General features: G+C 40.3%; 1 protein-coding gene across 1 annotated transcript in view; it reads left to right on the plus strand.

Moving 5' to 3' along the window:
- Window positions 1-23,671, plus strand: part of ATP10A (ATPase phospholipid transporting 10A (putative)) — a 208,385-nt gene that overhangs the window by 134,836 nt on the left and 49,878 nt on the right. The window contains exons 8-10 of the mRNA XM_070750946.1: window positions 17,904-18,121; window positions 19,735-19,920; window positions 22,861-23,419. Coding sequence (XP_070607047.1) covers window positions 17,904-18,121; window positions 19,735-19,920; window positions 22,861-23,419 — 963 coding nt within the window. The remainder of the gene's footprint in view (window positions 1-17,903; window positions 18,122-19,734; window positions 19,921-22,860; window positions 23,420-23,671) is intronic.

A 23,671-nucleotide genomic window follows, 5' to 3' on the forward strand; every position in this document is an offset into this window, starting at 1 on the left:
ACTACTAAGGTTATGGAAAGTGTTAGTACTATGTAAAAAACAGTTGGGTTTGCAATATATAAACAAGCTAACAATGGATGCTTGTATGTATTGAAGTACTATAGCTTTAAGAGGTAGTGCTGCAAATTGCCATAAGAGGGAGCCAGAAAGCATGATTCTCTTTCTGCTCACTCTTTTCTTTCTGCTGATTCACTGTGACTGATGTAGTAAGCTCTGTGTGTTCGACGGTAATTTAATGTATTTGCAAGCTGTAATATATGTCTGATATGTAAGACAAAGACAGGCTTGTAATATTATTATTGTTTTAAGAGCTATTGACTAATTTGAATGTGAATGGCCGGACTGTTTAACTTGACTGTGATATTTCTAAATGTAAACACTATTTTATAAACTTTAATATAGGTATCTATTTTATATGACTGAATAATTACTCATATCTCCTGGAGTTCCACATGTTCCTCTGTGCATGTCCTTGATAACTCAAGGGTTATGCCCACCCCTTAACAAAAAGCAAACAAGGAATGGCATTTCTCCGTACTGAAGGAGCGGGTCCAGCAGTCACATGGGTTGCTCATGTCCAATCCGGTGGAACTGAGCCTAGTGTTAAAAAAGCTTGCTGGATCCGCCCCTTCCCCAGAATTCGCTCAGTTCTCGCATCCAGCGGAATCTTTGTGAATAGCTCGTTCATCACTAACACCTTCCCTTCGTTCTATCCTTCCAAACAGTAAGAAATCCTTTCTATTGAATTTCGGGACTTGCTAATTAACGCCAGCCATCTGCGGCTCGGCTTTTCTCTCAGGGGAGAAGTAGCGGTTTAGCCTCCCGCGGCTCCTCTCGCCGCTGGCTATTCCTGCTGCCGTTTTGGGTTATTTACAATCCTTCGGCCTGGAGGTCATTAGGCAAGTCTATTTATCTATTTATTACCTTTAAAGGGCTTTACCTCCCGCGGTGTGAGACGCTTCCCTCTCAGTCTCCTGGACTTAGTCGGCCGTTTCTTTTAAAACTTTTACGGAACGGTTTCGTTTTTGGCGCGAAGGCCTTCGCGCCCGGTAATTTAGTACCTCGTGTTGGCCTCCTGCCGGCCGTTGGTGCTTCAGTCCGCCGCCTGGATCCTTGGAGTGGGCTTTGAGACGCTCAGGCTTAATTCTCCACCGGCCAGACCTCCAACCAGGGTGCCTTGGTTACTTTAATTGAAGTTTAGGGAGGCTGGCCACGCTGTATTTGGGAACACGAACTCTGGGTTTGCCCAGATTGCTCTCAAGTCGCAGCAGCTCCGAGGCCTAGGAGCAGGATCCCACTCCTCTTGGGAAAGCTTGGAATTCTTCTCCCCCCTAAAAATCAGATTTCTTTTGGCTCAAGCCTTGTCTTCTGTAGATTGTCAGACTATGGCTTCCTTTCCCAAGAGAGGCACCACTCAGGGTCCCAGAGAGGCCAGGCCTACAGGTGATGAGATAACCAGTATCCCCCAGGCCTCGGCCCCCTCTTCTACCATAGCCCGCCCCTTGACCAGAACCACCAAGGCTGAGAAGAGAAGGGACCAAGCCCTACAAAAAATTCATGATAAATCTGCTAAACGCTTGAAAGTGCAGGCCCAAGTGCTCAGCAGTCTTGACCCCCCAGAGGCTCCTATCCTGCCTCTCTCTGGTGTCACTGTGTTATCTCTGGATGAGCCAAACCTAGACAGACCCCAACCTAATCTATGGGGCTTAGGTCCAGAGGAACCAGATATCGTTGAAGACTCTTCCCAGCCAGGAACCTCTCAGGCCATCAGAGATTCTTCTGCCACTCCTGCTGATATTTCTAGTCTCCCTCCAGAGTTCCAATCTATTTTCTCTGTGTTGTCCAAGGCCATTGATGCCAAGCTCTCTGCCATCAATGTGCCCTCTTTACCTCTTCCTCCTCCTCGTCCCCTCCGTCCCCTGAATTCTCCTCCAGCGGTCAGAGCTCCTATTCAGGAAGAATCAGATTCTTCTCAGGATGATTATGATCAGGATATGGAAGAGGATGAGGATCCATGTCAAGGCCTCTCGGACGATGAGGAATCCCAAATCAAGGTTCCTTCTCCAGTTACTATTTTTCCCTCTCAATTGTTCAAATCTCTCCTTCTCAAGGCTAGAGTTTCCACAGGGCTAGCGGCACAAGAGAAGCAGGCCACTACATCCACTGACTCTCCGGAGGAGAACTTACCCTACTTCACAGAGGAACAGGAGGATAACGAGGTAATCCCTATGCCAAAATTGTTTAAAGATGCTTTGCTTAAGCAGTGGGAGTTTCCAGCATCGGGGCTTAACCCACCACCAAAGACAAAAGATTGTATAAATTATCCCCCTCTTACGAAGATCTCTTATCCTGCCCTAAGCCTGATGAACCGGTCAAAACCCTACACTCTGCGGCTGCAGTTCCAGGCGAAGCAGAAGAGGTTCTCCGCCCAGAGGACAAGAGGATTGAACAGATGCTCAAGAGAGGGTTCACCGCAGATTCCTGGGCTATTAAAAGCTCCGCATCTGCTTCCTTTTTTTCTAGAGCCATGCTCCTATGGCTTCGTCAACTTCAACAACATATTCCTCCCGATGACTTAAGAGGTCAACAGGACTTCAACAAGGTATTTGCGGCCGCCCAATACGTGGCTGATGCCACACTGCAATCCACCAGATTCGCAGCCAAGTCCATTGCGGCCTCCACAACGGCCAGAAGACTCCTCTGGCTTCGCCCATGGCAGGCAGGAGTACGTCAGAAGTGGCAGTTAGCTTTAGGTCCATTAAAACGCGACCTCCTATTTGGAGATCTCCTAGATCCACTCCTAACTGAAACCACGGACAAGAAAAAAGTATTGGGCCCGACTACCAAAAAGACCACCAAAACGCAGTCCTTTCGTCGCCCGGGGCGCCAACAAGATCAGGCGCCCACTTACCAGAGGAATCCAGGTCAGTACTCCCCTCGTTTTCGTTCCCAAGGTAGGAACTCCAGGGGTAAGGGATACCGCTACCAGAGAGGAGCGTCCTCTAACAGGGCTTCTAAAAAGCCCAGATGGTAATCCCCCTTCGGTCCCCATAGGGGGGCGCCTGGCTTACTTCTCCTCTAGCTGGCGCCAATCTTCCAAGGACCCCTGGGTCATTGATACAGTTCAAAAAGGTCTCCTTTTAGAGTTTATTTCTTCTCCCCCTAAACGTTTTATTTCCTGTCCTTCTCCCAGTACTCCCTCTGCTCATACCCGGATGGAGGAAGCCATCTCCCATTTATTATCCATTAGAGCCATCCAGCCGGTCCCCTCCGGTCAGAGAGGCCGGGGTTTTTACTCCATCCTCTTTATGGTCCCTAAGACCTCCGGAGGGTGGAGAGCTATCCTGGACCTCAAAAGGCTGAACTTATTCATCAAATATAGAAAGTTCAAGATGCATTCCCTGTCATCTATCTTAGCCGCTATTCATCCGGGGGACTTCATGGCTTCCTTAGACCTCACTGAGGCCTACCTCCATATCCCCATTGCCAAATGCCACAGAAAATTCTTACGTTTCTCCTTCCAGGGCAGACATTTCCAGTATAGGGCTATGCCATTTGGTCTCTCCTCGGCCCCTAGAGTCTTCACAAAGCTTTTGGGGTCCTTGGCGGCCTATATCCGGGCCAAGCCCATCCACATTTTATGTTATTTAGATGACATTTTAGTTCATGGAAATTCTCTAGAGGAAGTAAAGGTAAACCTTTCTGTCACCATGTCAGTTTTACAGACCCATGGCTTTTCCATTAACTTTGACAAAAGCCACCTTCAGCCTTCTACTTCCATATTGCATCTGGGATCTATCATTAATTCAGAATCCTCCCAAGTTTTCCTCTCCCCTGAGAGGAAACATAATATAGGGGAGTTGATTTCTCGCATTTTACCCCTGCAATCAGTCTCCATAGTCACCTTGTCCTCCCTTTTGGGTAAAATGGTGTCGTGCATAGGCATCATTCCCTGGGCTCGTCTCCATGCCAGGGAACTACAGTGGCTTCTATTACCCTTTCAGAGGTCGGGGCTCAGCAACTCAAGTCGTCGCATTGCCATTCCATCGATGGTCCGCAGATCTCTCAGGTGGTGGATGTCTCCGGCCATGGACAAAGGATCCCCTTTCAGGTGCCCGGACCAATTCGTCATCACCACAGATGCCAGCCTATCAGGATGGGGCGCCCATGCCCAGGGGATGATAGCCCAGGGCACGTGGTCACCGGAGGAAGCTTCCAGGCCAATCAATTGGCTAGAATTAAGAGCCGTATCCCTGGCTCTAAAACAGTTCAAGCCTCGCATCCCCAACCGGCACGTTCTCATTCTCACCAACAACATAGCCACAAAAAGCCACATCTGCAGACAGGGGGGCACGAGATCCAAGGCTCTCATGAGGGAGGCCCTCAAGTTAGGCCTTTGGGCAGAAAAACACCTTCAGTCGCTCCTAGCCGATCACATCTCGGGGAGCCTCAACGTCCAGGCGGATTGGCTCTCTCGAGCAACGATAGACCCAGGAGAGTGGAATCTCCATCAAGATCTGTTCCATCAAATCAGCCTCAGATTCGGCCTACCAGTGCTGGATCTCTTTGCGACCGAAGCGAATGCCCAAGTCCCTCGATTCTTCTCCAGGTTTCCATCCCCGGGAGCAGAAGCAACCAATGCCCTCAGGAGCCCCTGGCCTCCAGGACTCCTGTATGCATTCCCTCCAATTCCAATTCTTCCGGACGTGATTCACAAGGTCCTCATCGAGAGGGCCCGAGTAATCCTAATCGCCCCTCATTGGCCCCGCCGGCCCTGGTTCGCGGATCTCCAACAGCTGTCCGTCCAGGACCCCTGGCGACTCCCCGTTTCGGGGGATATGCTACGGCAGGGGGCCTCATTCCATCCAGACCCGGAGTGGTTCCACCTCACCGCCTGGCTGTTATCAGGAGAGACTTAGAACTGCGTGGACACGACCCCGACACAGTGGAGGTCATCTTAAAGGCCAGAAGAGGTTCGACCAATCGAATCTACGACCATACATGGTCCAAGTTTCACCAGTGGTGTCTACAGGAAGGTCTTTCTCCCCTGTGCATTCCCATACACAGGATCATATCCTTCCTTATGCAAGGTTTCCATCAAGGCCTTTCCACCAGTACTCTCCGTCGTCATCTGGCGGCCATTTCCTCTGTCCTAGCAGGGCCCCGCAGACAGCCTCTCCGTTCCTTCCCAGAAGTTCAGGAATTCCTCAAAGGTATAGCCAACCTCAGACCTTCTAAGGTCCACAGATATCCTTCCTGGGATTTGCCACGGGTTCTCCATTCCCTCACGCAGGCACCCTACGAACCCCTAAAATCTGCGTCCCTCAGGTACCTATCCTTTAAGGTAGCATTCCTGGTGGCAATTACCTCTGCCCGATGCATTTCGGAGTTGGCAGCCCTTTCAATCAGGCAGGACCTCTGCCAATTCCATCAGGACAAGGTAGTCTTACGACTGGACCCCACCTTCTTACCTAAGGTCAGTTCCATGTTCCACAGAACCCAAGATATTGTCTTACCTTCTTTCTGCCTCCAACGGGACCATCCTTTGGCAATTAGATGGCACACCCTGGACCTCATTAGAGCGCTGAGGATCTATATCCAACGCACAGGACCCTTTCGGAGGTCGGAAGCACTTTTTGTAGCCTATCACCCCAGAGTCATGGGTGCCAAAGTGTCTTCAACAGTGATAGGCCGTTGGATCAGAGGGACTATCTCTAAGGCCTACGAGTCGGCCTCCCTCTCAGTTCCAAAGAACATCACAGCGCATTCCACCAGGAGCGCAGCCACTTCGGCCGCTTGGGCGACTCAAGCTCCGTTGGAGGAGGTCTGCAAAGCAGCCACTTGGGCCTCGCCAAATTCCTTCATCAGGCACTACAAGATTGATTCTTACGCCTCAGCGGATGCTGCCTTCGGCAGAAGGGTACTCCAATCCGTTATCTCTCACGATAGCAATCTAATCCCACCCTAGGGACCAATCTATTGGGTATGTCCCATGTGACTGCTGGACCCGCTCCTTCAGTACGGAGAATAGGCGTTGATTGCTTACCTGAACGCCTCTTCTCGTACGGTGAGCGGGTACAGCAGTCACTTCCCGCCCTTGTATGTGTCTTCTATACCTTCTATAACCTTTCTTTCCTCTAACAATGAGAGTTGAACACTAAAGAGCTTCACATCTGAGCCTAGTCTACGGATTCGCGAATTCTGGGGAAGGGGCGGATCCAGCAAGCTTTTTTAACACTAGGCTCAGTTCCACCGGATTGGACATGAGCAACCCATGTGACTGCTGTACCCGCTCACCGTACGAGAAGAGGCGTTCAGGTAAGCAATCAACGCCTATTTTATCATTAAGGGTGAAGCAAGAACATTGCTTTGGTTACAATGCAATGATTTAGAAGCATCCCTTTAACATGACAATTATCCAAATTTATGTTCCAAATCCCAATGCAGAAGAAGAGGAGGTTGATGAGTTTTATGGTTATCTTCAATTTGAAATGCACTTTGGTCGGGAACCAAAATCTGAAGTTTAAAATATTAAGGAGGAAAATGTGCTTAGTACTTAAACTACATGGGTTAGGAAATGTAAATGTAAATGGTGTTGAAAAAGATGCCTGTGAATACCATGAATAGCCAAGAAAACAAACAAATTGATCATCAAATAGTTCAATCCAAGGTTCTTACTTGAGGCATGAATGGCCAAACACAGATTATCCTTTCAGACATATTATGCAAATACCTAGCTTCTATGTTTCTGGGAGAAGTGCTAGGGAAAAGAATAAAATTATGGACAACACCAAGATAGATAGACAAAGTTACAGCAGCAGTTGGGTATATTATTGGAAGGCCTGTAGAACCAAGTTAGGGATAGTTTCTTCTGGAAAAAAATATGTGGTTTCTAACGGTCGACACCAACATTGTCAAAAAGAATGTAACACTGCTGACCTAAAGGGTTCACATGTTGCACTAAACTAGTAATAGCTTTAATAGCTGTGGGCCACATCACTGTTGATGTAGATGCTGATTCAGGCAGAGTGATGCTCTAATATTAGCAGAATGAGTAGGACATAACTTTATGCCATATTTTCCTCTTATTTGGGAATATTTGTTGATTCCAGATGTTTCAATTTATCTATTTTGGATCTTAATTAATGTGACCAAGAAAAAGAAACGAATGCACCACCAAAAATAGTCTTGGGTTTATTTTATAGTTGTGCAGGGTTCTAATATTGGTAAAAATAGTTTCAAGGCCTAACAAAACAAAATAAAATCTGTTTGGGCTTTCTGTGAAGACTTGCCTGCTCCATTTTACAGGAGGCTAAATCAGCAATGAAATTGCCCCTTAAAAATCTAATGTTAATTATTTCACAGCTTATTTCCAAACAGTTTGACATGACACCGCTCAATCTTACCTCCAATTAAATATCAACAAATGTTTTAATAAGGTGTTGTCATCATATAACTAGCATATAACTAATCCAATAAAAAAATTCATTCAGGACTGACCCTTGCATCAGTCTTACAGCATCCTTTCTAAGCTTATATCATAGGCCCTATGTACTTCTTTTGGCCCAGACCTACTTGCATTTCAAAGCTCTTTAAAGACCTGGATGTTTCCTTAGGCCCTAGAGAGTATCAAGGAGACTTGAGGGAAATTTGCCACAACTGTTGTATAAGCAAAGAGGGCTGAACAATTCCTCAATTCCAAAAATGAGATAGTATTTCAAAAAGGTACAAGCAGACTTCTGCCTGATTCAATATAGGCATGGTATTTGATGGGTGGGTAAGCCCATCATTGTGACTTGTTATAGGTTTAGGATTGCATTAGATTGTCCTGGGATGATGTTGTGTCACTATAGAAACATAGAAACATAGAAGGCTGACGGCAGAAAAAGACCTCATGGTCCATCTAGTCTGCCCTTATACTATTTCCTGTATTTTATCTTACAATGGATATATGTTTATCCCAGGCATGTTTAAATTCAGTTACTGTGGATTTACCAATCACGTCTGCTGGAAGTTTGTTCCAAGAATCTACTACTCTTTCAGTAAAATAATATTTCCTCACGTTGCTTTTGATCTTTCCCCCAACTAACTTCAGATTGTGCCCCCTTGTTCTTGTGTTCACTTTTCTATTAAAAACCCTTCCTTCCTGAACTTTATTTAACCCTTTAACATATTGAAATGTTTCGATCATGTCCCCCCTTTCCCTTCTGTCCTCCAGACTATACAGATTGAGTTCATTAAGTCTTTCCTGATATGTTTTATGCTTAAGACCTTCCACCATTCTTGCAGCCCATCTTTGGACCCGTTCAATTTTGTCAATATCTTTTCGTAGGTGAGGTCTCCAGAACTAAACACAGTATTCCAAATGTGGTCTCACCAGCGCTCTATATAAGGGGATCACAATCTCCCTCTTCCTGCTTGTTATACCTCTAGCTATGCAGCCAATCATCCTACTTGCTTTTCCTACCGCCCGACCACACTGCTCACCCATTTTGAAACTGTCAGAAATCACTACCCCTAAATCCTTCTCTTCTGAAGTTTTTGCTAACACAGAACTGCCAATACAATACTCAGATTGAGGAATCCTTTTCCCCAAGTGCATTATTTTACATTTGGAAACATTAAACTGCAGTTTCCATTGCTTTGACCATTTATCATAAACCATTATGTTTATGCTTACATTATTATTAATTTTATGTCTTGTTCTTAATCTTGTGTTTGCCACTCAAAGGCAGCTTTATAAATCAAGCAAACAGGCAAGCAAACAAACACAAATTTCTGAGAGATTCTTCTTATCCCTGTTAGTTCTCAAGATTTCACCACCCTGCCTTTTTTTCTATCACTGGTTTTAGGGGTGAATAAGGACAGGAATACTCTTTCCATGAGCTTTCCTAAATCTTTGAGAATCCAAGCCAAAGTTAATATCCCTCCCTATTAACACATATAAACACATGCATGTCCACAGCAGTCCTCTATTCAGTTCTGCAGAAGCAGTCTCCTCATGAGCTTTATTCAATAGGTATTTTGTGGTTTTGAAAAATGCAATTTAACCTTTTGCTCTTAATAAAGAACCTTCTGTATGGGAGAAGTCAAAGAACATTAAAAGTCAAGGTAAAGAATATTGACATTGGCAACAACCTCACCTTCCATAGATGGCAGATGTTTCAGAAAAATATTTGTGGTATAAGAAGAGAGAATGTGATGTCCCAGGTTAAATGCCTTATAATGCAAACTGGGTGGCTTTCTATCATTTCTGAAATATCTCATTCATCCATGAGGTATTTTTTTTTATTCTAAGAAAACATACTACTGTACACCAAAAATTGAGTTCACTTTGTTTTCATTTGTAAATAAATAAATAAGTACCAATTTGTTGTTGCCTAAGCACATATGGTGTAGTGCCCTGGTTCCAATTTCATTTTTAAGGGGGCAATTGGAACCTAAGTTAATTTTATTTATTTATTTTATTTATTGGATTTGTATGCCGCCCCTCTCCGGAGACTCGGGGCGGCTAACAGCAATAATAAGACAGCGTATAACAATAATCCAATACTAAAAACAATTAAAACCTATTATAATAAAAAAACCAAACATACATACAGACATACCATGCATAAAATTGTAAAGGCCTAGGGGGAAAGGGTATCTCAATTCCCCCATGCCTGGCGGCAGAGGTGGGCTTTAAGTAGCTTACGAAAGGCAAGGAGGGTAGGGGCAATTCTAATCTCTGGGGGGAGTTGGTTCCAGAGGGCCGGGGCCACCACAGAGAAGGCTCTTACCCTGGGTCCCGCCAAGCGGCATTGTTTAGTTGACGGGACCTGGAGAAGACCCACTCTATGGGACCTAACTGGTCGCTGGGATTCGTGCAGCAGAAGACGGTCCCTGAGATAATCTGGTCCGGTGCTATGAAGGGCTTTATAGGTCATAACCAACACTTTGAATTGTGACCTTTTAATGGCCTTTTAGGCGTCCTCTGTGTGAGTAATTCACTTTTTCAGTAATAAGAATTATATTTCATGGGTGGGGGAGGCCTCAGAATTTTTGAGATGCTTAAGTGGGGCATGGCCAAAAAAAGGTTAGGAACCACTGGTATAGTGGTTAAGACATCAGGATGGGAAACTGTTGAGATCAAGACCTACTTTAGATACAAAGCCAGCTGGGTGGCCTTGGGCCATTCCCACACTCTTTCAGCCAGAGGAAGAAGCAATGGCAAACCACTTCCCAAAAAGTGGTTTGCAAAGAAAATGGCAGTGACTAACAGTTGCTAGGAGTCAAAAATTGATTCAAAGGCACAAAAAAATAAAAATAAGATCAACCACAAATTAGAGGCAACCTTGCTTTTGAGTAGCCTTCTGGTTATTATGTACTAAAACAGCCTTTCTCAAACAGATGCTATTTAGATATACAGTGGTACCTCTACTTAAGAACTTAATTCTATTTTTTTTCTTTTTTTTATTATTTTATTATTTTTTATATATTTAAAAAAAATTAATTAAAAAAAACTTAATTCATTCTGTGACCAGGTTCTTAAGTAGAAAAGTTTGTAAGTAGAAGCTATTTTTCCCATAGGAATCAATGTAAAAGCAAATAATGGGTGCAAACCCATTAGGAAAGAAATAAAAGCTCAGAATTTGGGTGGGAGGAGGAGGAGGACAGTCGCTGCCAAAGGAAGAAGGTGAGGTGACTCTGAGGCGGTGAGGAGGAGCATGTGCCTCCCATACACTGCGCCAGAGAGAGAAACCCAGCTCCTTTGACTGCTTCCTCTTCCTTCCCATGCTGAATGGCTCCCCTCTCCTCTCGCTTGCTTTGTAGCTGGCACCTTTCTTTCACTGTGGTGACTCCTTGATTTGGCTGAAGCCGAGTTGATCTGGCCGGGGCGAAACACCTCCTTTCGCCTTTCTGTTTCCGAGACGCAATCTCGCACCGGGTGGGGGAGGCAGCGCGAGGGAGTCACCACAGCAAAGTGGTGTATTCACTCTCCAAGCGCCCAGAGAAAGGAAAACGCTGGGCTGCCCAGAGTGAAGGGAGCATTTCTTTTCTCTGGCTGCTGGCAGAGGTTTATTCCCTCTCTAAGCGTCCAAAGAAAGGAAAATGCTTCGTTCGCTTTGAACTGCCAAAGCCTCCTTAAGCGCCACCGAAAGGCTCCTCTGGCAGCCCGAGATGGCCAGCATTAAAGGGGGAATGGCAGGAAACTTGCCGCTCTCAAATTTCCTGGGAAATTTTTCCAGGCTCGGGTTCTTAAGTAGAAAATGGTTCTTAAGAAGAGGCAAAAAAATCTTGAACACCCAGTTCTTATCTAGAAAAGTTCTTAAGTAGAGGCATTCTTAGGTAGAGGTACCACTATATTTGACTGCAATTCCCAGGATTCAAAGCTAGTATCATTATTCTGTATTGTATTGCCTGCTCATCTTGACACAAGCAGTACAGTCTATAAAAGGCTACTATGCTACATAATGGAAAAGTCCTGTCATGTTGCATAAAGACTAGTTATTGTTGATTCGAGAAAGTGATCTCTAGTTTACGAAGTTACAAACCAGAAAGTTACACACAAGGCCGCCTTGGCAATATTTGCTTCCCTCCTTTTTCCAAAACAAACCATCCCACAGACTCTTTGAAAATGTTAGCGAAGGAAACAGATGTCTGTATTATGCCTGGGTTTTCTTCCAAAGACACTGCTCTGAGTCAACACTGTAGCACCATCACAATAATGCGATGGCTGTTTTTAAATGTTAAGGGAGAATGCAGTCACCAATCTCACATGACACAATTCTTTAGGAGGGTTATATGCCTAAAAAGAAGTGTTTATTTATTGTGAAATGTGTTGCTTATAATAAGAGAGGAAGAATGACATAGTTAACTAGTCAACAACAGCACAAAGATGCAGGGCTTTGATCACACAGATAAAGACACAATCATATGTTTCTACAACCACACTGTCTCTCAAGGATAAGCACTCCAGCATAGTTATTAATCTTGGTGTCAAACTTTATATTGATTATATTCATGCATATTTGCATTTTATGCCCTTTCAGTCTTGTGTCAAATTGCTGGTAATAAAGAAATCAGTATTCAATCATTTCAATTGTACAGCTTTTTGTATGATTTGGGAAATTTTGTCAGGCAGCTGGAAACCTTACATGCCTTTTCTTTCTTCCTGGTCTACTTAATTACAGAGATCAACATGGAAAATTTAATTATAATATAATCAGAATTTCTTCCCTTTATATAATGAAAAGGAGAGTCAAGATGTGCTAATTAGCTTTTCCCTCTGTGGCAGACAAATGTAGCAAGGGGCCTGAATTCAGGTAGGCTCTTTGCAGATCAAGAAATAAAGCATAAATAAAGAAAAGCTACAATTAAAACAAATTTCCCACAGCAACGCTTTCCTTCTAGTATATAAGGGATAGAGGTAAGGTGGTCCCCAAAACATACAAGATAACATGCATACATGTTAATCACATGAGCAAATGGTCAGCCAATGTTCAAGTTACATATGATAAAATAAGAAAATATAAAGAATTTATAAAAATGTAAAGACTAATCAGAACACAACATAGGAAAGGAAATAGTTTACCCATTATGGCCGTTGTATTTCTTCATTCAAAATTTTCTTGTTTCTTATATCTGTAGTGAACAGAATCCATCTACGTATTTACTGGTATATTTCTGCCTTAATATATACCATTAAAATTATTGAACTGTTACTTAACAGTGACAAAATAGCTTTCTCCCAATTAGTAAAATGAAAACCTAAGTATAAGCTGGCCTGAATTCAGTTCTGATTCTCAGAAAAGCACCTGGATTTGAAACTCTTTATTTTATTTATTCATTTATTCTCCTTAGACTCAGGGCGGTTTACATGTTAGCAATAGCATTTTTTAACAGAGCCAGCATATTGCCCACACAATCTGGGTCCTCATTTTACCCACCTCGGAAGGATGGAAGGCTGAGTCAACCTTGAGCCGGTGATGAGATTTTAACTCTAGTTAGTTATTAGCTTCTGGTTGAGGTAAAGTTCTTGAAAGCCAATCCTGATATGCAGTATTTATTTCCCTTTTAACTTCTCTTGTGACTTCTGTCTGCCCTGGTTGTTCTCCATAAGGATAGTCAAACAAATGAAAGAATTGAAGCATTCAATCATGCTATTTTAATTCCATCATTCTATAACATTATTGGTCAACACAATGGTTTCCACACATTGTTAAGTCATGCTGAATGGGTTTGAATTGGATTTCGTTGGGCTTTACACAGTGTGTGAATCTAAACATTGTGGCTTATACCCAGGGTTTGCAGTGTGTGAACTAGCCCTAGTAGATTATTCAACATAGTTAAACAGATTATTCTGTGTGATGTACAAATCCATCATCTTATGTTTGTTAATAATGGCAGCTTTGATGCTAAAGCCTCCTTTATCTTAACTACAATATGGCCTAGTATGGGTCTTGTTTCTGCAAATAAGATGCAATTATTTTTAGGCTTACCTATACCCAACAATTAAAAAATTAGCTACCAAGTTCTAACTTGTATTAGATTAATATAAAACTTTGGCATGTCTCAAGATGAATGAAATTAACACAAATGTTATCTGGAACATTTTGAATTACACAATAATTGACAAAAATAGATTTCCAAGTGTCGGGATCAGAAGATTTTTTTTAACACTGCCTACTTAGTTTGCCAATCCAAAAATAGATAACCAGCAGACTTGAGGCTATTTTAGTCCCTAATGAACTTTTTAAATAGTGTTTGGTGATGTTTTTCAAACTAATTATTCATAGCTTTCCTAGCTATTAGGTGTTTAGTTTATATTGACCCACAATCTACCATTTCCTGTTTATTGCTAATTTTAATTTAGTATCCTGTATGCAAAATATTTGACCAAGTTCCTACCTTTTCCTTATGCACTGTTTAGTTTCAATAATCTCTATAGACTTATTTTTCTTCTTGATTACATGCAAATAAAACTGCAAGATGATACCACTTAGCTTAGGAAGAAGTATACTGCAAAGACATTTTTCTCATGGGCTCCACTAGGTTTTATGAGCTATTTCCAAATGAAATAGCCTTGTCACATTGAGCCAGGAAATGGGGGAAACTATGTACTGAATTAAATAACTAATTATTTTACTCAATTAGTCATTATAACTTGATGCTCAATTAAAACCCATCTGTGTTATGCTGTAATGTCCAAATTATTCATTCTCCCTTCAGTATAATATCATAAAACAAATGTGGATGATGCAGAAAATATTTGTGTTCATTACTCATCAGGATAGTTCCCTATGCAGTTGCGATGGACATAAAATTGGAAACAGTGATGGTTATCTGGTTTGGTCTGGATTTAAGTGAACTACACCTTCAAGCATCCCTCACTTTTGACTAAACTGGCTGATGATGGTTATTCAGGAACATTGACTAAACTGCATATTCCCATTCCTGGCATAATCTGTTGCTATAAATAGCTCTCCTTAGATGACCCTCCTGTTAACTCTTGATTTTAGGCCTATCAGACCCCCAGTCTATTCTTCGCTTCTTGAATTTGTTTATAATTCAACAATATCCCAAATTTATCCCATGGCAGGGTCTTAATAGTGTTATAACTGTAATAAAATCCCATTATGCTTAAGACATTGTGCTATCTTAAGTTTCATAATAACAGAATTGGAAGGAACCTTCGAGGTCTTCTAGTCTAACCCCCTGTTCTGTCAGGAAATCTTATACCCATGATGGTGAACCTTTGGCACACGTGCCGTGCAGAGTCATCTCTCTGGGCATGCCAGCTGTCGCCTGTTCCATGGGCACATGCACAGGTTCCATCATGCATGTGCTGGTCTTTGTACATACATGCACGCCAGAAACCAGAAGACAAGGAGACCAGTGTACTTCTGGTTTCCGCCACTCCCACAGGTGCATGCCGGGAAGCTGCTCTTCTGGTTTCTGGCATTCTGCCCCCCTCTTGCACACATGCGCATGCTCCCATTTTAGCACTTGGTGCTGATAAGGTTTACCAACACTGCTCTATAACATTTCAGACAAATTGTTGTCCAATCTCTTCTTAGAAAAGAAAACAAGAAAACCCAGTACATCTGGATAAACTCCCTTGTTCGGACAAAAAGCACCACCGAGAGGATTCCACTAACACTTCACTGCAAAGCCTGGATCATCGACCCAATTTTTAAATATTTGTTTTTAAAGGAACTTAATCAGGGTGGAAAATATTGTCTTCATGATTCACAAAAATCCTACTTTGGTATCAATAACATTAGTGGCTTCCATCTTACCTTAGGTCAGTAGACTAATTGAAGGTCAGTCTGACCTTCAAGGACACATTGTCTTCCAACAATTATTTAGTTCACGTGATTGGACCTAGCTACCCATTGTGCCTAATAATATGGCTATTCTTTAACACTACAGGCAGGACTTTATAAGACAAAGTGCAATAATGGAGTAAGATTTTTCTGTATCATATACTGCATAATCTTTTAAAATTGAATTCTTGATTGATTTAGCAGATCATTCATCCATATAGCCAGTAGGCTGATGAGTCACTGATGTCTGGGCTCTATACAAGCCTTGTTACTTACGCCCTAAGTCCACGGAGAGGGGCGATATACAAATCCAATGAATGAATGAATGAATGAATGAATGAATGAATGAATGAATGAATGAATGAATGAATAAATAAATAACTTTTAAAAGGAATTTAACAGCTTTTTAACAGACATCCAAGTACAACTTTAAAAAAGCCAACTGTGAACTCATAGATGCCGACCTCTCAAAGCTAGACTGGTAAATTCTACTCTTTAGCTATAACACTGCTGATGACCTCTACAATATCTCCTTGCTTGAAGTCAAACGAATTATCAGACTACACGTACTAGTGATAACCACCATAACCACCATGTCCTACACATTGGCAAAAAGAATCAGAACACCAAATGCAAGTTGAATAAACAAGACCTTGCAGATGACCTTCACTCTGTCAAAGGTCTTGGAATATTCGTATCAAATAACCTAAGTGCAAAAGCCCACTGCACCAACGTTGCCAGAAAGGCTTCAAGAGTTGTTAATCTAATGTTACATAGTTTCTTCTCCAGTAATATCACACTACTAACCAGAGCATACAAAACATTCGCCTGACCAATCATTGAATATAGGTCATCTGTCTGGGACCCACATCTCATATCGGACATAAATACATTAGAAAGTGTCTAGACTAGAGATACTTTAGTAGAAGAACCCTACTCGCAACAGAATACCCTACGCAACCAGACTTGAAATCCTGGGCGTAGAAAGCTTAGAACTATGTCATCTTCGGCACAACCTAAGCATTGCTCATAAAATTATCTGCTACAACGTCCTTCCTCTCAACAATTACTTCAGCTTCAACCACAATAATATACGAGCACGCAACAGATACAAAATCAAAGTAAACCGCTCCATACTTGACTGCAGAAAATAGTAATTTTAACAACAGAGCGGTTAATGCTTGGAACTCACTGCCTGACTCTGTGATTTCATCACCAACACCCCAAAATTTTACCCTTAGACTGTCCACTGTTGACCCCACCCAATTCCTAAGAGGTCAGTAAGGGGTGTGCATAAGCGCACCAGCATGCCTACCATCCCTGTCCTAATGTTCCCTCTTATCAGTACCCATCTTATGTATATAAACAATGTTATATCTATGTATATTATTAACAAACAAACAAATATATAAACAGCCAGAATGAAATTGGAACTTATTCTAAGCCACTGGCATTATCCTTAAGTCGCTAGTGCAAACTCACAACTATGCACTGACATTTATCCTCCATGTATTGGTTCTAATGATTGTTCAAAGTACTCACTGGCTCCAGATCCCTCTATTTTTGTTTTGTTGAAATTTTTTGTTGTTTTGTCATTTTGCTTAGTAAAATATGCAACTACTGTAATGTTACCTTTCTGGAAACTAGTAACATCTGGATACATATGAATGCACATACATCCATTTTATCAATAAAAGTGTTATAATCTAGTGAAGAGGAGGGTAATTTGCTTGTAGACAAGAAGGACTTTCAAAAGCACAGAGACTGTGGTGGCAATGCAAGATGACAATGCAAGAGATAGTGGTTTTTGGTTATTTTTATGGATAGGGAAGTATTTTTATGCAATGTTCAGCAATGTTTCAGGCACCATTTCATAAATCTGTTAAGATGGTATATCAAAATATTAAAATATTAAAATGTATATTTTATTTTATGTATGTTGAGAGCATATGCACCAAGACAAATTCCTTGTGTGTCCAATCACACTTGGCCAATAAAAATTCTATTCTATTCTATTCGTCTAAAATCTTGTGATCTCACAAAATCCCATGATCTTTCGGTGATCTCAGCCCAGAGGTCCTATCCAAGCATCCTGAAAGTTAACACGATTTAGTATTGTATTATTTCAGCCTTTTCATTTTAATTAATATTTTATTTAATTATTGGGTTTTTTGGGGGGTACAATTTATGCTAACATCTCCTACAGTTTTAACAAATAATTTGGGAAGCTGTTTCATCATGAAAAAATGTGTTACCAATTTTTAGCAATGTAGCAAATTTTAGAGGGTAATAAAGTTTGGTATATTTTGTTGAGACAAAGTGATCTAGAAAGAAAGAAGAAAGAGAGAGAAAGAAAGAAAGAAAGAAAGAAAGAAAGAAAGAAAGATTAGGACTGTGTTCTTGAGGTAAAAAAATATTTCAGTACAGTAAGTCTACTAACTTTTTAAGCTCTACGTTCTGAAATGTTTTGCAAATTAGAATATTATTTCTTATTTGGTGATTGTGCTAAAAGTCTTGATGGGTTTTTATCTAATAGCTGCCTGTTTAACCATGTTTTCATTTTTATATTCATTTTCTTACATTAAAAAAAAAAAGCAAAGCGTTTAGCTATGTACCAGGAAGCTGATTCAGAAGATGAGGAAACCTCACCTAAAGTGGTGACATTGTCTCAGCGGGATAGTATTAGCAGCCATCAGAGCATCAAAGTGCCCTATAGGAACCAGAGCGTAAAATCTCATAGACGAACAGGAAGCAGAGTAGAAGCCAAGAGAGCAAGTATTCTTTCAAAGCATACAGCTTTCAGTAGCCCAATGGTAAGTAAGGATGGAAAAGTGATATTTTATTCTAATTGTTCCCTTAGTACTACCATTTTAATCTAATTGCACTCTGAAACCTGTACAACATGACTTGCCAGACCAGAGGAAACCATGGGTCATGTTACCAGTCCACCAAACCACCCTTCTGGCTTTGTTATCTTTGTAGGAATGGAGAAGCTGAGCAATATGAGTTCTTAGCTAGTCGAAATGCAGCTGGCAGCTTATATTCTATATTGTAGTACTAGGTATAATGGGGAGGAGAAGACAACAATAAAATAAGCTTGTACTTAATTCATGGACCACATTAACTATTTCTTCCTACATTGATTTTCAGTTGACCTTGGTGAACCAATAGCATTGATTCATTTTCTCTTATAGAAGGCAGTAGGACTCCTAGACCCCAATTTAATAAAGGATGTGCTGTAACCTCATATAGTTCTTTCTGTGAAACAAGAAAAAATGAACTTATGATTTATGGCTTTTGTGATTAGACAGAATAGATTATAGAAAGAAGAGTTATGTTGTAACCATACAGCAAGAGGTTAATTTATAATTGTATTAATAATGGCTATAAAGAGGATCAAAAGCTACTTATCTTTTTTCCTTTTTTCTGTTTTACTTGTTTTCATTTCTTGCATTCTTTTACTTTCTCTTTCATGTCTTTGTCTTATTTATGTTAGTCTTCTTTTTTAAAAAATCTTTAATAAAATTGTAGAAAAAGGGTGACCTTTTTATTGGATTTTTTTTGTGTTCTTATGTCAAATCAATTTATTTCAATCAAATATCATAGACTCTTGGAATCCATCTATTCTATCCAGAGTCTGTTTCAAGACCTTTAATAAAGAATTCACCATGTTATGTATGTGGCAGTCCAAATTGAACATCTTTCTTTGTCATTTTAAGCCATTGATTCTAGCTAGTCCTGTCTTCTGGGCAATAGAGAATAAATGCTTTTCTTTTTATGTATGACAGTCCATCAGATATTTGAAGACTATCATACCTTTTTAATAATCTGTTTTGTAAATTAAACATTCTCAGATCCTTCACCAAAGTACACTATTTAAGTTTTTTTTTAAAAAAATCTTTTTCTAATCCTTGATGTTGAAAGCTGTCCAGAGTTGGCTTGGAGTGAGATGGGCGGCAAACAAATTTAATTAATAAATGAATTAATGCATAAACACACACACCACTGTCAATATGACACGATGCACAACAGGAACGGTTTAGTTTATAAGCAATGTTATAGTAAGTTGCATGCCTATATAGTCAATTGCATTGGAACAGACTTCCAATGAATAAATATTACAGTTTGTTTCATAGAAGTGAAATTATAAGAGTAGTTCTTACATTGCTTAAAATTGATTTTCTACTCATATAAAAATGTATCCTTTCAATGGACAACCAAAAAAATCCAACAAACCTTAATTGTTAAGACAGAAATTGGGTCACAACATCCTCTGGATGAGAAAGAAAGGATTTGCTCAAAGACAAATGGGATTATTGAAGTTAGAGCCCATTTTTAAAACAAGCATATTCTTGAGATTTGGGGAGGTATAGCAGACAACCAGCAATATGCAAATTGTTCACTCTGCCACCATTTTTTATTCCAGGAAAAAGATATCATGCCTGATCCTAATTTGCTACAAAAAGTAAAAGAATGTGCAAAGTACCTGCAAAATCACGATCAACCATTATCCCAACTGTCCCCTGAACTTTCAGACATCTTTGACTTTTTCATAGCTTTGACAATCTGCAATACAGTGGTGGTTACATCTCCAAATCAACCTCGACAAAAGGTAAGTTAGACCTGCTGTTGAACTTATTATTATGAGGAGTCCTTGGTGCTCTCCAAGCTTGGTTGTTTTTTTGTAGATAACATCTTCAGTGCTAGTAAAGTGTGGAGTTTGCTCTTAGTTTATATTCTAGTGGCTTGCTCTGTCAGTGTTGGTGGAGTGTTGGTTAGAGACTTTTTGGTTGGGTTCTTTACTGTTGGCTTATTTGGCAGTTAAAGTGGCAAAAACATCCTCTAGGTAGGAGAAGGGAAACTCTGACTGCAAACCTCCACTGCCTTGTGGCTATATCCATAATTAGAAAAGGCTTCAGGAGTAAACCTTGAGGCAAAATCCAGAGCCAGAGTCCTGGAAGCAGTTCGTGACTGTGTACAGCCATCTTCTGATAACTCCCGTGACGTAGCTGGAACCAATCATATTGGCTTTGCCATTCCATTGGATTATTTCAGAGATGTGGAGAGGGGAGATTTGCCGCTTAGGTAGCAGTCTATCCCCATACTAACCTACTCAGGCTTTAAGTTCAAAGCATACGAGTTTAAAGGATTTCAGAAATCATTGAGTTCAGCCTATCAACCTTCACCCAACTGGCAGGATTAGAGTCAATTAGACAAGTTTACAAAAATTCTGATAATTAATTACTACTGAAGAGAAGTAAATAAGCCATTTAAAAATATCCCCATGAATGAGCAAGTTTCAAAGATAGAAAAAAAAATTATTTTTATTTTTTTCTCTTTCCTGCCCTATATAACAAATTGCCTGGCCCACCTTTCCCCACCTCTCCCCACAGGAAAAAAGTTCCAGTTTCCTTCCCTTTTTTTCCAAGAGGATTTGCTATCCTGTTTTCTCTGTGGGAGAACTTTCTCATGGCATGCTGTGGATGCAGAAAATCTACTACCACCATCTTGATAGGCAATCAGTTAGTTATATGTTACCACTGTCTCTGATAAGGCAACTCTGAGTGACTTACAAACCATAAAGATAATTGTACATCTATTTAAAATCCTCAGTCAATCCAAAAGAATGCCTATCTCCAGACATTGTTTGTTCCACTGTCAAATAATTTGTATTCTTCGATGGAATGGATATATTTTTACATTTTTAAAAGCATAGATGTTAGGAAAACTCTTTTGAATATATTTTTACATTTTTAAAAGCATAGATTCAATTTCTAAGTCCTGGAACAATAGTGAGGAAATTATCTACAATGGTCCTTTGAAGGGAGCTTCCATGTTGCCTCAATTCTTCCTTTTAGAATTATGTTTCCTAGCATCAATCATATTAATTACCCTCTTTTCAATGCATTTCATTTTGTTGATATTCTTTTTAAGTTGTAATGCTCAAAACCAGAGATATTTGAAGCAAATGTTTTTCCTGGTGTTGTTATTTCCAAGGAGAATTTTATATAGGCAGGAGAGAGATATATTTTATTTGCAATCCATTTTATTATAAATGTAAAAGTACAATCCATGAAAGGCTCCAAACAAATCCAAAGCAAACAGAGCAAGGAAAGATACAGAAATACTGATATAGGGAGCAATTAATCTTTGTACTATAATCACAACAGAATTATGAATTCCCTACTGTTGCTATACATCCTGATAAAAGCTCTTGCTTCGTTATTGTTTTGTGTTTGGTTTGTTTTATTTTGTTTTATTAATCTTTTTGCAAGAAGAAGGTTTTTAGAAATGTAAGTATATATTTGGACCCAAGAACATGAATTCCAAAGGACATATTAGGGAAATAATAACCAGTTACATAATTTTTCTTCTTATTGATCTGATTTAGCTGTTGATCTACTAAATGTCAACCAGTGAAGGAAAATTAGACGTAGAAGTTATTCTCCATTTATTTTACACACACAAGATTATATTTGAAAATTCTCTTTGAATACCAGTATATAAGCTACATCAGTATGTGTTTGTTCCAAGGAAGTTTGTTCCAAGGATCTACTACTCTTTCAGTAAAATAATATTTTCTCATGTTGCTTTTGATCTTTTCCCCAACTAACTTCAGATTATGTCCCCTTGTTCTTCTGTTCACTTTCCTATTAAAAACACTTCCCTCCTGGACCTATGTTAAAGGGTTAAATAAGGTCCAGGAGGGAAGTGTTTTTAATAGGAAAGTGAACACAAGAACAAGGGGACACAATCTGAAGTTAGTTGGGGGAAAGATCAAAAGCAACATGAGAAAATATTATTTTACTGAAAGAGTAGTAGATCCTTGGAACAAACTTCCAGCAGACGTGGTTGATAAATCCACAGTAACTGAATTTAAACATGCCTGGGATAAACATATATCCATCCTAAGATAAAAATACAGGAAATAGTATAAGGACAGACTAGATGGATCATGAGGTCTTTTTCTGCCGTCAGTCTTCTATGTTTCTATGTGTTACTCTGGATTTTGGGGATTTATTCTGGCTAACAATCTTTGTTCTATTCCAGTTCCCCAATTATGAACTGTTAATCGTCTTCTCTGAACTGAAGAAAATATTTGTAAACATTCACTCTGTTGTTGGGTTCACATCTGACATAAAATAGTTTGTGCTTGGCATCATTTGATAGATGAGCATCAGGTGTTGAATAAATTATAGCTGTTTGGAGTAGTGTATTGTAACCTTATTTATTGCAATTGTCGCTTGGTATGTGTGTGAAAGGGAACATATGGTATGGTTTTATCTTGCTTCTTATTCCACGTAAGTTCCCCATTCAGGCTTCTATCTCATTTAAGGCAAAAACACTAAGAAAGGAAGGAAAATAAACCCAAAATTGGATAGGCAAGCTATTGTTATTTTGCTTTTAAATCCTGATATGTTATAGACTCTGAATTGTTTCTCATTTTTTCTGCTCACTCTGTTTAAAAACAACAGGTCAAATGTGAAGCACAACCATAAACAAAGAAACAAAAAATATCTCATGCCACTTATTGGTTTTTTTTTTCTTGAAGGTCAGAATCAGATTTGAAATGAAGTCTCCAGTAAAGACAATTGAAGATTTTATTCGGAGATTCACCCCCAGCCGACTGACCTCTGGATCAAACAGTAGTAGCTCTTCAAGCCTGGCAACCAGCAAATCAAGCCAACGGATTAGCTCAGGTGTTCTTTCTCCAGGATCTGCAGAATGCACTTTATTAAAACTAGAAAAGTTCTCCAACTCTTCCCAGCTGAATAACAATGGTTACAGTTCCCAACAAGCCACCTGGACCTCAGAAACTGGGGAGGAAGAGGGAGAACTGCGCTATGAAGCCGAGAGCCCTGATGAAGCTGCTCTTGTCTATGCATCCAAGGCATATGAGTGTGCTTTAGTTGGCAGGCTGCCTGACCAGGTGTCAATCGAGCTACCTCACCTGGGAAGACTCACCTTTGAAGTCCTACATATCCTGGGCTTTGACTCCATCCGGAAAAGAATGTCAGTGGTTGTCAGACATCCTCTTACAAATGAAATAAATGTTTACACTAAAGGAGCAGATTCTGCAATCATGGACCTCCTCCTGCCCTGTTCATCAGGTAAACTATTTTTAGAGTAAAATATACAATAATTTAAAAATGACTCGTCCTGCCATAGTGCTGGTGGAATTGGGGAGGTGGAGAGCTTTGTAAATGTTCAGAAATTACACTAATTGCGGTTTCTTTTATGAGCTCTTCAGAAGAAACATCCAATGGGAAGTAAAAAAGAAAGTGGATTTTACTATATGCATTTTCCTATGCCGATCAAAATTAAATGTTTCCCCAAAAGAAAAAAATGTGCAGTATAATATT

The sequence above is a fragment of the Erythrolamprus reginae genome, chromosome 4 (assembly GCF_031021105.1).
Source record: "Erythrolamprus reginae isolate rEryReg1 chromosome 4, rEryReg1.hap1, whole genome shotgun sequence".
Classification (NCBI taxonomy): domain Eukaryota; kingdom Metazoa; phylum Chordata; class Lepidosauria; order Squamata; family Dipsadidae; genus Erythrolamprus; species Erythrolamprus reginae.